The sequence below is a fragment of the Camelina sativa genome, chromosome 8 (assembly GCF_000633955.1).
Source record: "Camelina sativa cultivar DH55 chromosome 8, Cs, whole genome shotgun sequence".
NCBI classification, from domain to species: domain Eukaryota; kingdom Viridiplantae; phylum Streptophyta; class Magnoliopsida; order Brassicales; family Brassicaceae; genus Camelina; species Camelina sativa.
The window spans coordinates 18619438-18633354 of NC_025692.1; the positions used below are offsets into that span (position 1 = coordinate 18619438).

Consider the following 13917-nt stretch of genomic DNA (forward strand, 5'->3'; position numbering starts at 1 on the left):
ACTGGATACTTGAGAAGATGACCTTGCATCTCTGTTACCTCCTCTGCTGCATACTGTCTCCAATTGAGCTCACTCAATTGCCTTACCCGTCTTACGCATTCCATGTTCTCTGGTTCCTCGAAACCTTGCTCTAGAAACCCTAGATGTTCTGCCCATAAGGACATTCTATATCCAAAAATCTGCAAGAAATTGGGACAAACCAGGTTTCAGACTGAGGACATAGACTGGTGGGTTTCTAGTTTTACGTCATAGAATGCTAGCTCAGATTGAAAAGTAAAAGTCTTTGAAAGTTTTTTTACCTGACCACGAGGACGAGAACCTTTCATAGCCCATGAATGGTGAGGCTGATACCCTCCCATGGCGATTTCAGTGTCTCTAGTTCCTTCCAAGGATCTCTGGTTGATATTCGCGGAACCAATTAAGACAAACTCATCATCCACTACCATACCTTTGGAATGAACATATATCATGAATCTCCGACTCTTCAAAGCTTGCACCTAGATTTGTTTGTTGTTTCAGTGAGTAAACAAGCCCATTGAGCCAAAAACCAAAAATTCAAAAGTAGACAACTGTATTTGTATACCTGTGAAGAATTTGCATTTGCATTTGGCTGGGGTGGAGTCCGTGGACTATTATATACGCTAACTGTTCCATCAGGGACCTCTCTGGTTCCAAGACAGAAAAAGTTCAAAAAGTCTTGTGGCTCCAACTGGCCATCAAGACCAACTTCAACAAGTGCCTTGTGGATGGTTTGATACATCATTTGCATTGTTTTGTGCTGCAGAGATTATGAAAAAATTCCGGTATAAAGAAGGCAAGACTTTTCGTCAAGATCGGTTTTTTGTGTAGCAAAGAACTGATAAACTATTTACCTGCCAGTAGAGAATCCTCTGAATAGGGTTACTTGTTGGAGCACCTTCCGGCCACATTGGAATGACAATATAAGCAGCAAACTTCTCCCTTGCTCTAATCTTATTAGCAATCTTAAGTGCGATTTCCATCGGGATTAGATTATTAGCACCTGCAATGCCAAAACTCCTTGCTATTATTACTGCACCCATTGATAACTGAGCTTGCCTACAAAAGATTTCAATTTTCTTACCCAAGTCCTTGTTCGAATCCCAGTTGAATGATGATCCAAGAAAATATTGGTTTTCAATGTAGATGAAGTGCTGAGCTGACCGTATGGCCTTAACATAAGCTGCGTGTATGCTCATATCTATGAGAATATTCTTCCCACATAGAAGATTCTGTTCATATATACATAATTAGTAGAGAATATAGCAACATGATGGTGACTGAAGATGACAAGCTAAAACTGTTCCGAGTTGTACTTACTCTTCCAGTAGCTTCCTTTGGGTCCTTCGGAAACCCTTTGACTGAACTTGAATCAATTGAACGGAAAATCTAATGATTAAGCCATGGAAAGTAATGAGATTCTTTTTGTCACCACCACATATAACGATAATGCATCATGAGTTATCATGATAATCAGCATCACATAATGATGTAATTTGAACAAGTGAGACTTGCTGCATTACCTGAACATGCCAAGACTCTGGATCATTATCATTAACAGAAGAAGCTTCAGAAAGTCCCATGATGTCGGGAATTCTGTCTATCCTAAGCAAAGAATCATCAGAAGACGATCTTAGCTTCCCAATTCCGCGAGGTTTAGAAGCTTTTAGCCAGCGTTCCTCAAAATTAGCAAGCACATCATATGCAGCTGGACCATCAATCTTGCTGTGAAGATCATGCCATGGTTCTCTTGGTCCATCATCTGCAGTAGTCTATTACCAAAAAAAATAATTTACACAGATCAAGAATAGTTGAACCAAATTCCAAAATAGCAACCAAACAGGATTTGTCTTAGATGATTACCACAAAATTTGGGTTATGGAAGTCATCTTTATGGAGTGTCTTTAATGTCCTGAAGAGAGAATGCTTGGGAGTATCAAATCGTCCGTTGCACAGGTCTAGCCCTCCAACAAATGCTACGATCTTTCTTCTGTTCTGAGCTGCATCAGCATCTACAATCACAGTTTTTTGATGATGGGTGTAGATCGTTCCGACTTCCTGATCATCATAATGACACTCAAATTTTTCAGTAAATGAAGCTCAACACACGGGGGTTAAGCAGTAATGCAGTAACTAATGACTAATGAGCATCTTACAGATTTTTTTATGAAGCTGTGACCTTTCCCCCCAGATCTGGGACAAAGGAGAACCTGCACGGACGAATGCTTGAAAAAACGGCGAGTCTCCTCATCGCTTGTGTTCATAACTCCTTGCTACATGCAACAAAAAACCAGTGGTCATTAAAACGATGGAAGGATTGTTGCTTCAGTTAGTGGAGACATGTAAACTGGTCTAATTGAAGCAAACTAAAAGTGTCAGAATTCAGGATCCAGAATAGTAAGCGGATTAAATAGAATCACAGAGAAAACAACTATGTGAAAACTGAAAAATTAAGAACAGACTTTCACATCTTATACATTTAACATGCAACGCAAACAGAGAAGCTAAAACATACTTTCAAACAAGAGAAATGGAAAAAGTCTTAGAACTAAGTACTAACTATCAAAATCAGAGAAGAAATTAGAAAATGCAACTAAAACAACCTTCTATATGAAAAGTTAAGAAGAAAACATTAGACCATTCAGATTGGCGCACAAAGAAGCTGCCTAGAATTAAAGGGATAGCTTTAGATCCAAATGAAAAGACAAGAGAAATCTAGTGTGGATATCTAGAAATATGTAGCTCCATAAGCTTTATGGAAACCTTTTTCTCTACTCAAATGCCAATCTGCTAGCATATAATTCATAGGATACACAGTCTGAGATATATCTGTAAACTTGATATTATGGTAAACAAAAATAGAATGTCTGAAGCAGAGAAAACAGAGTTATGTAGATTCTTACTGTTTTGAATCCCAGAAGGCTCCTTGAAGTTGGATCATCCCACACCAAAACCAACACTCTAACACCTTCTTGAGATTTGTCTTTAAGCAAATCCCCTAGTGTACCTTTGGTCGGATCATTGTTCTCACGAACCAGCCTAACCGGATGGAAAACTGACCAACCTGTGATATAAATCAACCTCCTTGCCTGTCTTATTGCATCAGCCATATCCTCCCAGCACTTTCCATGTCTATACTGAATCCCACCATCGAGATGTACACTCGGAAGAGTACCGTCATCAACATGAGCATCCTGATACAGAGTAACCCTACCACCTTTCCTCAAAGGGAAGTATGTTCCAGGAACTCCAACACAGTCATTACCAAAACCAACACCCATTTGGTAAAGTCTCATTCTTTCCATAGGAGTGTACTGAATAGACAAACCCAACACAGCACCAGCTTTACAAGGCTTCCCACTACTGTTAAGTATAGGAAACAGCCCTTCGATTCTATTCCCTGAACACAACTGCTCAGTAGGGATACCAACAGCTCCCATGATCTGTGAACCAATAATATCACTATCTTTCACCACAAAATGCACTTCAGCAGCACTATGAGCCACGGGTACATCAAAATGCTGCATCCAAACAGGATTCTCGCTGTTGCTAATCACGAAAGTTCTACCAATGACAGCACCAGAGATAGAGACAGTGACATAAGGATCACTTGTGATCTTTGAAGACTTCTCACCTTCCACTTTAGTACTGTTCCTCCTTCCCAACCCAGACAACATCCCACCAAGTTTGTTATGGAACCCATCCATGTTAGGAAGATGTTTAGCTTCCTTAACCCAAATGTCTAAGTTACCATGTAACAACTCAACCCTCAAAGAGCCACTACTCGTAGCAAAGGGCACGAATTGCTGGCCAAACCCGTGGCTTGACCCTCCTCCCATTGACATCGTCTCAGTATAAACCGGATGATACGCCATCGAAACAAAATCAAAAACAAACCACAAAGTTGGAAACTTTCAGTAACCAGGTCAGTGAGACAAAAGATCGATCACTTGGTGGGCTGTATTCGAGAGATCAAGTGTAAACAATAAAAAAAAGAAAAAAAAAAGGATAAAACTTTGAGAATATACAAACTCGGATCAAATCTAAGAATTAAATGGGGGATCTAAAAAATGTGGGGAATTCAGATTTTTTAATTTTGGTAAAGAAGAAGGTGGGAGGAAACGAAGGGAAACGTTGACTTGAAACGGAAGAATCGGAAAAAAAAAAAGTGAGCTGGAACAATTTTTAAAGATTTTTTGGGCTGCCGTTGTTGAACCGTTCTACCATTTAATGACCACTATTTGTATTTTGGTAATTATTTCACTTATAATCAAACACAAATGCCAAAATAAATTTATTTGTATTTAAGTGACGACTAAGAAGAAGACTTCCACTTCTTTTGTTATAGGGCTGCTTTAGAAACTGTCTATATTCTCTGGTCCCTCATTTGATGTAAACTTCAATTTGATTGGATATGAACAACAAGTAAATATTCGACACAATCATTAAATTAAATCAAATAGGAGGATAGTTTAAAAAAAAAAAAAAAAAAACTGTGACATTTTTATGTAATGGAATCTTCCTTAATTTTGATATGTTATGTAATGGAATTTTCGTAGTTGAAATCTTCTTTAATTATGAACCGTAATTTCCAACATCGGAAAAACGTCCTATTTACCCCTCAAAACTACCATATCGTACCGATTATCCCTGAAACTTTGACCTCCTACTAGAACCCCTTCCAGCTTATATCCTCCTTCTAATTCCCCCCGAATTAATACTTTTATGTCTATTTCCCCAATTAAATTAATCTTCTCATCTATTTCCCCATCGACGTCGATTAACACGGTTTACTGTTTTAGTTAACCGACAGACAATTCTTATTAACCAAAATAACCAAATTAAACCATTATTAACCAATTGACAACCCGATTACAACCCGATTACAACCCGATTAGATCACTTAACCTAAAAAACCCAAAAATCCCCAAATCGTTTTTTCCCTTTCCATCGACGAACCCTAGATCCCTAAATTGATTCTTCTTTCTTCGAATCGTTTTGTTATCTCTTGCTCTTGGCTCTTGGGATGGCGTTAGTCCCCGTTGTTAATCCACCTATTGGAGTGGAGTTCGACGAGGAAGGCAAGGATCGAGATGAATTTCATATCGATAAGCTTGCGACAGATTTTACAGAAACGGAGGAATCGATTCGTCATAACGTGTATCCAGAGAGTGACGACGAGTCTGAGGGTAATGGTCGTGGTGGTGCCGCGCGTGGGGGGACACCGATCGTTCGTGGCGATGGTATAATGTATAAAGGGCAGAGATTCTACAATGGAATCGCGTTTAAGGAGTGTGTGACTGACTATGCACTGGCAACAGGTTGTAATCTGAAGCAATACAGGTACGATAGAGATAGAATCGGGTTTAGGTGTGTTGGTGCTAAGGGAAAATGTCAATGGAAAGTTTATGCTGCGTCTCTTCATAATGAGTCGATGTGGAGGATTACGAAGTACACGAACACCCATGTTTGTGTGCCTAATGGAGAATGTGAGATGTTTAAGGTCCCAGTCATAGCTAGGTTATTTCTTGATAAGATTAGAGAAGAACCAGATTATTACATGCCTTTAAAGATGGAACAGACCATAATGGAGAAGTGGAAGATATCAGCTACGAGAGGTCAATGTCAAGCTGCTAGGAGAAAGGCATTGGCATGGATAGCGAGTGAATATGACACTCAATTTGAACGTCTTCGAGACTATGGAGCTGAGATATTGGAAGCAAATCAAGGGTCTGTGGTAGAGATTGATACGGTGAAGAATGACGCTGGTCATGATGTGTTTAAGCGATTCTATGTATGCTTTGATGTTCTTAGGAAAACATGGAAAAAAACCTGCAGGCCACTAATTGGGGTTGATGGTTGCTTCTTGAAGGAAAAGATTAAGGGTCAGTTGTTGGTGGCTTTAGGAAGAGATGCAGACAATGCTATCTATCCAATAGCATGGAGTGTTGTTCAGGTTGAGAACACAGATAATTGGAGCTGGTTTGTGAATAGGCTGAAGATAGACTTGGAGTTAGGTGATGGAGATGGTTACATTATGGTTTCTGATCGCCAAAAGGTATTTTTTTTTTGTTATGTTTTATGCTTTGTGTGATTTGGATCAGTTTCTAATGAATTTAACTTTGTTTCAGGGATTGATTAAGGCTGTTGAGTTAGAATTACCAAAGATTGAGCATCGTAAATGTGTTAGGCACATTTATGGTAACCTAAAGAAGACTCATCCAAACAAGAAGCAATTGAAGAAACTGCTTTGGGATCTAGCTTGGAGCTACAACACTAGAGATTACGAAGAGGGATTGGAGAGGATTCACGCATATGATAGCAAGGTCTATGAAGATGTCATGAAGACTAAATCAAAGACATGATGTAGGGCATTCCACAAGATTGGCAGCTATTGTGAGGATGTTGAAAACAACTCAGTGGAGTCTTTCAACAATACAATCAACAAGGCGAGAGAGAAACCATTTGTGGCTATGTTGGAGACTGTTAGAAGGCTTGCCATGGTTCGAATTGCTAAACGGTCTGCTATTTCTTATTCACATGAAGGTTAGTAAGACTACACTCTTATTCTTATTCATTTATATGTTTTATTCTTATTCATTTATATGTACTCTATATGGTCGGATGTGACAGGATTATACACTCCTTATGTGACCCGTTTCCTTGCTAATGAGCATAAGGCAGCTTCTACATGCTTTGTATCTCCCAGCACAAATGGAGCGTATGAAGTTTACCTGGGATACGACAAACACCGAGTTTGTTTAAATGCCAGAACTTGTACCTGCATGAAGTTTTAGATATGTGGAATCCCATGCGAACATGCTTACGGACTGATAATCAAGAAGACACTGGTAGCTGAAGACTATGTGTGTGAATGGTTCAGAACTGCTAAGTGGAGACAGAACTACACAGACGGGCTTGTTCCACAAAGAGGTCCACGCTTTTGGCCTTCCACTGGGGGTGAAAATGTGTATCCACCTCCAAAGCCGGACGATGAGAAGATCGACAAGAAGAGGAAGAAAGGTGTTAATGAGTCACCTACCAAGAAGCAACCAAAGCAAAAGAAAAGAATCATGCATTGTGGGATTTGTGGTGCAGCTGATCATAACTGTAGGTACCACCAGAAGAAGAAGAATAAGAAGAATACAACACATGTTAGTTTTCTTTCTAAATTGATTCATTTGTGATACAACAATGGTTCTTTGTTTTATTAAATTAATTCTAATATTTGATTAAATTTGTAGGGTGGAACTCAAGTGGAATCTTCTCAAGGTTGTCTCACTCAAGAGAAGTAATGTGGGATGGAGGATTAGCATAAGTAGGACTGTTTTTTTTTGGTTTTATGACCTGTTTCAGAACATATGTTGTTCTGTCTTTGTATGGTCTGTCTCTCTTTTGAACCTTATTATTAACTATGGTCGGATGTACTCTTTTGAACATGAATGTATTTTCAAACAAGATAACATCATCTCTTAAAAACATTTTGTCTCATACAAAACCAACATAGAAAACAACATACAATTTCATCATATTAGCTTAACTAGACCAAAGATGATCATACAACCTAATACTGAAACAATTATCATCTTATTCATCCTGGATTTAAATTCAGCTTTTACATCTTCAATCCTCTCAAATATCACTTTCTCAAGCTCCATTTCCATCTTCTTCTCAAGCTCCATTTGCATCTTCTTCTCAACCTTCATTGTCTCTGATATGAACTCTTTCATTGTCTCCACCTCATCCAACAAAGCCTCATCGATCCACTTGAAAACGTGATTGTCATTCATAAGCTACACCATGGACAATTCATTTGGTTATCGTTTAGAACCTTATCAATATTCATAAGCCAAATAATAAGTTCTACTTTGTATTACCTTATTTCCAGCTGCATACACACAACGAAAGTATCGTCGATTTGGGTTATGGTCGGATTTTGAATTTTTGGCCACAATTGCTTCTCCACTCCAACATCTCTTAGGTACACCAACAACTCTTCCTCTTTCGTGGACATTTGTCGAACTACTCGAAGATCCAGAAATATTACTCATGATTTTGAGAAAAAAGAGACAAATTTGGATTTTCTTCAATTTCGATTTTTAGGGTTCTTAGTAAGAATTTGGGGTTATCGTTTTAAAATAGAAGAAGAAATAGTCGGGTCGGGTTCTAAATGTTACCGGATTATAAATTGCTTTCATACCGGTTTAACATGGGTTTCTATCGGGTTTAGTAACAAAACCGTGTAAATCCAGGCAGATGGGGAAATGGACATAAAAGTATTAATTCGGAGAGAATTAGAAGGAGGATATAAATTGGAAGGGTTCTAATAGGAGGTCAAAGTTCCATGGATAATTAGTACGATATAGTAGTTTTGAAGGGTAAATAGGACGTCTTTCCTCCAACATCTCTAGTGGATTCAAATTATCTCAGTCGTGGTCTCCTAGCACATCACTGTCTTATACAGAAAGACAAAACAAAAATAAAGAAAAGTTGACGTTGTTAGTTTGTAAAGAACTTTCAAATTTGAAATAGATGGATTTTGGGAAATAATCTGTAGGATTTTCTTAATTTATTATTGTAATTAGTCAGATATGATTAGCTAAATAGTAGTACTAATAAGTTCTTAACAATCACATTCTCCGATTAGCAACTTGAAAAAGTTGGGAGGTTAGTCAAACCGAGCCGGCTAAGCAGAATTATATTTATACTAAAAAGTAAAAACATGAAATAACATCACACAATATTCTCCGTCAAAAAAATTACTAACGGCGATCACAGGCGAAATGGTAATTCTCAGTTCTCACAAGTCACAACACACAAGGATAAAAAGAAAAAGCTCTGAATTATGAGCAACGAAAATTAGTTTAAGCAAAGCGCAATTACAGTTTATTTATTTTTTTCGAGTTAAAAGTTAAAACCAGACAAATTAAAAAGCTTAAAATTAGTTAGGGAGAAAGAAAAAAAAGAGTTTGGGATTTACAGAATTGACACGAGAATTTACATGATTCTACATTTGCTATCTTTATCTTTAGGGGATTTGCCGTCATGTCTAGACGACGCAGCTGATGATGGCCTATGGCTGCTCCTTGGTACCTGCAATGTTCAGTACAATAACTGATCATTAACATTCATGAAAACACCGAAACAACCAAAGCTATTCCCCTTTCCAGTGAGATTCTTGATCATCGTAGTATAATATTGCAATGTGCAAGTCACATCATAATTTACCTTTTTCTCAAAATACCCGCTTTTCTAGAATATACTATTCAATTTTTTTCCAAGATAATATAGTGTTATGAGTAGTAATCAAATACCTGTGGACCAGTGACCAATCGTGAGGCAGCAACACCTGTTGGTTGCGGAGTTGGATTACTGCGTGGGCTCTGGTCCTCAAACTCTTGCTGTTGCAAAGCTATTGCCAGTTGTAGATCAGAGCTGCATAGTAACCATGGAAATCAAACAATCATAAAAACATGTTCTAAAGAGGACATTTATAACAAAATGTGTTCCTAGTGAGAGACAATGGGTTAGTGGTCAAAGAAAGGTATAGATAATTACTTGACTTCTATGTCTGTGTCCACCACATTGTTGATGCTGGCAAGGTAATCCTGTGAGAGACGGGGAACCAAGAGATTAAAAAAATGATAAAAGATATTCAAAGAAACAAATCTTGCATAGATTAACGACAATGTAATGAGGATAACATACAGCAGTATTTGTGACTGCGTTTCTTTCATCCCATGTGCCACTTGCGCCACCTGTGCTGCTGTCAACTTTGAAGTCCTTGAAGGTGGCAGTCATGAATGCAGTGTCGCCATTAACCTGTAACCAGATTGCATGTCAATAGTGGTCACAACAAGCCATAGCGTTAAAGAGATTGTGGGCAAAAATTATCTCCTTTGAGGCCAAAATTAGCTGCTAAGACAAATACTGAATAAGTTAACTTTGCTGATACCTCGTTTAATTTTTCCCAAACCAAATCAGGCTGATTCAGGTAACCTTGATCTGTAGCCAAAAGATAAAGTTCACCTTCATACTGACAAAAAAGACAGCAAAAAGAAGTATACAATTGGAATTAACCTGTTACAATTCAAAAGATGGAAACGTCTACAAATCAAACTAACCTTGAACATGGTGCAGAAATGATTGTTGCGGAAAAAAACACAGAGTTCACGTTCTTTAAGACCCTCTTGCAAGCGAAAGAGACTGTAAGATATGATCAATGATAGATGTAAGATAAGAGCAGTGTAGTCAATGAAAGAATATAACTTCTCAACCATGAATAAGACCACGCACCCACAAAAGGTTAATTGACTGGCACTATTCTTCATAAAGTTCCTGATTAGTTCACCTGAAAAACTCGAGAACAATTTTATATCAAGAATATATGGAAACATGTGAATAAGAGCATAGAGAGCATATCTCAAGTAGATTAGATAGAGTTTTACCTTCTTTTGCAGAGAGCCCATCCATAGCCCTTCCTACGGAAGAACAATCACCAACATTCTTCCCAACCCTTTTACCAAGAAGTGACTCACCTTCGTAAACGGGTTCTTTGTCTGCACAAACTGGAGCCACTGTGTTTACACATTCCTCACCTTCATACATAGGTTCATCGGTAGATACGGGTGAGGTAAAAGCATTGGGTACACCATCATGGTGAGATGTGCAACTAACATCTGGAGATGCAATAGGCATTGCGTGAGAATTTTTGTATCTAATATTTTGCAATTTTAGCCAGTACTCGTATATAAGATGCAGAAATAGGTTTAATTATGTAAAGAGACATCTATAAGGTTACTTCATCTATGAAAGAGCAAAAACTACCAGGACCAATAGAAGCTGCATCAGACTTGAGTAAACTCTCAGAACTTTGTTCCATTTTGGTTGACTCCATATTAGACTTATCCACAGAGAGTCCCTCAGAAGAAGTTGCATGGACAATGGCCTCTTTGCTGCTACTCACATTCTCAACATCAAAAGCCGCTCCACATTCAGGTTCCTTAGAAGATGATTGAACATGGTTATGATCCTCACTTTTGGTTGTAATTGATGTCTGAAATTCCCCAACTTTGATCATATTCCTATCATTTTCTGATACTTTATCATCATCAGATTTGAACTGTTCTAGCTGGCTGATATTAGTACAATGGGTGCTAGTTGGACTTGCATCTGAAAATGTGAACGCAGAGTCTTGATTGGTTGAGTCTTCGTGAGTGTTTGGAGCTGAATCATTCCCCTGCCCCTGTGATAATTGCAAGGCTTGCAACAACTCTGTTTCTTCTTCAAGATCCCCCTTTCTCATTCTGTGAAGCTCTGCAGCAGCAGGTGGAGATTCATCAAAAGATCTTGTTTTCAAAAGACATGGTGAAGGGACCCCTAAAGCTGCAGTAGTTGCCGCAGCAAAATCAACAGAATCTTCTCCAGGATTTTGATCACCTCGAGCCTCCACATTCTGCGTCTCCAGTGCAACTAGCTCACCCATTAGAGCATTATATGACTTGCTGCCTATTGCATTAGCTGCTTCGACATCCTGTAGGTATGCACAGGGGAAGCAATTAAATCAATTTGTTTACTAGAGACCCAAGATTGATAAAGACACCATCTTTTTAAGAAGTGCTCTTGACCACTGTTCCACTCCATAACGAGCCAAACAATGGATATAAAGAATAAAGTAGCCTATGTTTTGTTTCTCAACTCTCAAGAAGATAAAAAAGAGAAGATGACCCCACATCTCAAACATCCACACACAAAAGAACAAGAAAGAAATAAATAAAAATGTCAACGGCCTATACTAATGAACAGATGGAATCATTCAGATAAAGAATGAAACAAAAGGATATACCTGGGGATCAACTATCCATCCATGATATAAAGGAATGTCTAGCAAATCAAATATTGCACATTCAGGTGTAAACTCAAAATCATCAATCCTGCAACCAGGTAAAAGAATCATATGATTATGATAGCAATTACTACATAGTAGAAGGAGAAACAGATGACAAAGTAAGTATTAACCTCCTGAATTTAATATTGACATCAATTCCAGTCGTAAGCCGTGGAAGAAGATCAATTGCATCCGCAATGTTCTGTTGTTGATTCTCAATATATCCTTCATCTTTGTTCTGCCATTTCGAAAAAAAAAAAAAACTTAAGTTCATCCAAATAAATTCAGGCCATAAAGATAATTATAAAGAACATGAGCTTATTTACATTGACTTTACTGTTGGAATCAATCAGTCTGTCGACCACAAGAGACATCAATCTCTCTTGCGACACCTCATAACAGTCGGGATTTAGATTCAAGTTGTTTCTCAAGAGAAGAACATTACCTGTTGCATCCAACAATCAATGCATTATGAAGCAGACAAAGTTTCAAAAAGGTTAACATATACGAATATACACTCCTTAGCTTAAACTACCAAAGAAATCTGATGATCGGCACACTAAGAATCAAATGAACGATTAGAGAAAGAACACCCCATTACATTGTACGGAACCAGCAAACCTAATCACCGATTCTTCAATTTGTCTCACAAATTCCACAAAATCAGTAACCATAACCTAAACAATCAACGATCTAAACGAATCAATTCCACTTTTCCAAATCCCTAATAGAAGTTTTTAACCAACCCTAAGGTGAAAACGAAAATGGAAGAGGAAGGAAGGAAGACATACAAATTGCTAACAAAGGACAAGGTCCATTTTCGTTTTGGAGAATGATAGGAGTGGTTCGTCCAAGGAACTGAATCGATTTCGTTTTATACAAAACCTCCTCCTCCTCCTCCGTAGTGTTGGTAGTAGTAGCTTCCTTTGGCAAATCGTGTTGTATCATCGCTTCTTGATTCGTCTGCGTCTCTTCGCTCGGCGAGTCTGACGGAGGAGGATGAGGAGAAGATGAAGCGGTCGCCATTGATAGCGACGATGATCAAACCGAATCAAAAGTCAAATTCTCTCGATCGAAGAAGAAGAAACAAAAATTGAAATTTCCGAAGAAATGTTTGTTTTTTCTCTGATCCAAATCGAAAGAGGAAGCGAGCGAGAGAGTGCAAAAGAGGATTTAATTTATATTTTGAGAATGAAACTTTTATGGTAAGGTGGTGATACTGAATTAAACCGGTATGTACCAAATCATAATTCCGGAATGGATGAAATTATAGTGACTAATCATCAGTTGGTTCGATTTCGATTCGGTATTAAATTTATGGTTACATTAAACCAATACGGTTTGATAAACCAATTTTTGGTATCTTTAGTGCGTATCTTCTCTAATTACAATATTCTTAATTTCTTTAACACCGCCCTAAATAAAAAGTCATCTTTTAATTGTCTTTTATTCCTAATTTTTTTTTGTGTTTTTTTTTTCAACCGGCAAACAATTATATTATTATAAACATGTTACATAATATATGATTGATACATGAACAATTCAAATACAACCATCAAAACAAATAAAGGAAATTGAACACAATTTTGACGAAAAAGTAGAAGTAACCCTACTTTCTTAACGGAAGCCTTACAGGCAACAAATAAAATATGTTAAGTCCCTTTTTCCTATACTCGTAAAAGACTAACATCTTGTAGATGAAACTCCTAAATGCTTTTCGCATCACTTTGATTAAACCAATATACTGATATGTTGCTTGAAAAGCTCCTGGATCATGTCTTTTGAAACGTTGTATGCGTCTTTGCCGGTTTGTAAACATGGTTTCTCCGTTCATAACACCTAAACTTTTTGACCGATGAATAGAGAGAACATCATCATCAGACCATGTCGTTGAAAGTCGAAGGCCAATACAAAGCCTGCGTAGACCACCTCCAAGCGAGATGGTTAATTTGTTGATTCCCGGATCGAAAATCCAAATGATATCTCCACACAAATGGTGCAGAGAAGAATCA

At 37.9% G+C, this 13917-nt stretch overlaps 4 protein-coding genes across 4 annotated transcripts in view; 1 reads left to right on the plus strand and 3 right to left on the minus strand.

Moving 5' to 3' along the window:
* LOC104707478 (phospholipase D gamma 1-like) overlaps positions 1-4227 on the minus strand; it is an 8590-nt gene extending 4363 nt beyond the window's left edge. The window contains exons 1-10 of the mRNA XM_019228776.1: positions 2922-4227; positions 2175-2291; positions 1882-2076; positions 1542-1790; positions 1339-1407; positions 1103-1250; positions 873-1021; positions 584-778; positions 300-497; positions 3-179 (exon numbers count right to left, since the gene is read on the minus strand). Coding sequence (XP_019084321.1) covers positions 3-179; positions 300-497; positions 584-778; positions 873-1021; positions 1103-1250; positions 1339-1407; positions 1542-1790; positions 1882-2076; positions 2175-2291; positions 2922-3893 — 2469 coding nt within the window. The 5' untranslated portion in view covers positions 3894-4227. The remainder of the gene's footprint in view (positions 1-2; positions 180-299; positions 498-583; positions 779-872; positions 1022-1102; positions 1251-1338; positions 1408-1541; positions 1791-1881; positions 2077-2174; positions 2292-2921) is intronic.
* LOC104709673 lies at positions 5045-7336 on the plus strand. The gene is made up of 6 exons (XM_019228777.1): positions 5045-6076; positions 6150-6344; positions 6402-6564; positions 6652-6739; positions 6902-7128; positions 7263-7336. The coding sequence occupies exons 1-6, from the start codon at positions 5045-5047 to the stop codon at positions 7334-7336; spliced, it is 1779 nt and encodes a 592-aa protein (XP_019084322.1).
* Positions 7545-8384, minus strand: LOC109125959 (uncharacterized protein At4g04775-like). The gene is made up of 2 exons (XM_019228778.1): positions 7896-8384; positions 7545-7811 (listed from the first exon to the last, which is right to left on the minus strand). Exons 1-2 carry the CDS (start codon positions 8067-8069, stop codon positions 7545-7547), a joined length of 441 nt encoding a protein of 146 aa, XP_019084323.1. The 5' UTR covers positions 8070-8384.
* On the minus strand, positions 8842-13086 carry LOC104707479 (ubiquitin carboxyl-terminal hydrolase MINDY-1-like). The gene is made up of 13 exons (XM_010423836.2): positions 12697-13086; positions 12232-12350; positions 12037-12143; positions 11864-11951; positions 10846-11551; positions 10467-10697; positions 10315-10369; positions 10143-10224; positions 9974-10054; positions 9727-9840; positions 9577-9626; positions 9333-9453; positions 8842-9111 (listed from the first exon to the last, which is right to left on the minus strand). The coding sequence occupies exons 1-13, from the start codon at positions 12929-12931 to the stop codon at positions 9016-9018; spliced, it is 2085 nt and encodes a 694-aa protein (XP_010422138.1). The 5' UTR covers positions 12932-13086; the 3' UTR covers positions 8842-9015.

Coding starts and splice junctions, on each gene's coding strand:
- LOC104709673 (XM_019228777.1), top strand. CDS start 5,045: ATGGCGTTAGTCCCCGTTGTTAATCCACCTATTGGAGTGGAGTTCGAC. Junction 6,565..6,651: donor TATTTCTTATTCACATGAAG/GTTAGTAAGACT, acceptor CGGATGTGACAG/GATTATACACTCCTTATGTG. Junction 6,740..6,901: donor TCTCCCAGCACAAATGGAGC/GTATGAAGTTTA, acceptor TGAATGGTTCAG/AACTGCTAAGTGGAGACAGA.
- LOC109125959 (XM_019228778.1), bottom strand. CDS start 8,069: ATGAGTAATATTTCTGGATCTTCGAGTAGTTCGACAAATGTCCACGAA. Junction 7,812..7,895: donor TGTATGCAGCTGGAAATAAG/GTAATACAAAGT, acceptor TCCATGGTGTAG/CTTATGAATGACAATCACGT.
- LOC104707479 (XM_010423836.2), bottom strand. CDS start 12,931: ATGGCGACCGCTTCATCTTCTCCTCATCCTCCTCCGTCAGACTCGCCG. Junction 12,144..12,231: donor ATTCCAACAGTAAAGTCAAT/GTAAATAAGCTC, acceptor TCGAAATGGCAG/AACAAAGATGAAGGATATAT. Junction 11,952..12,036: donor GTCAATATTAAATTCAGGAG/GTTAATACTTAC, acceptor ACCTGGTTGCAG/GATTGATGATTTTGAGTTTA.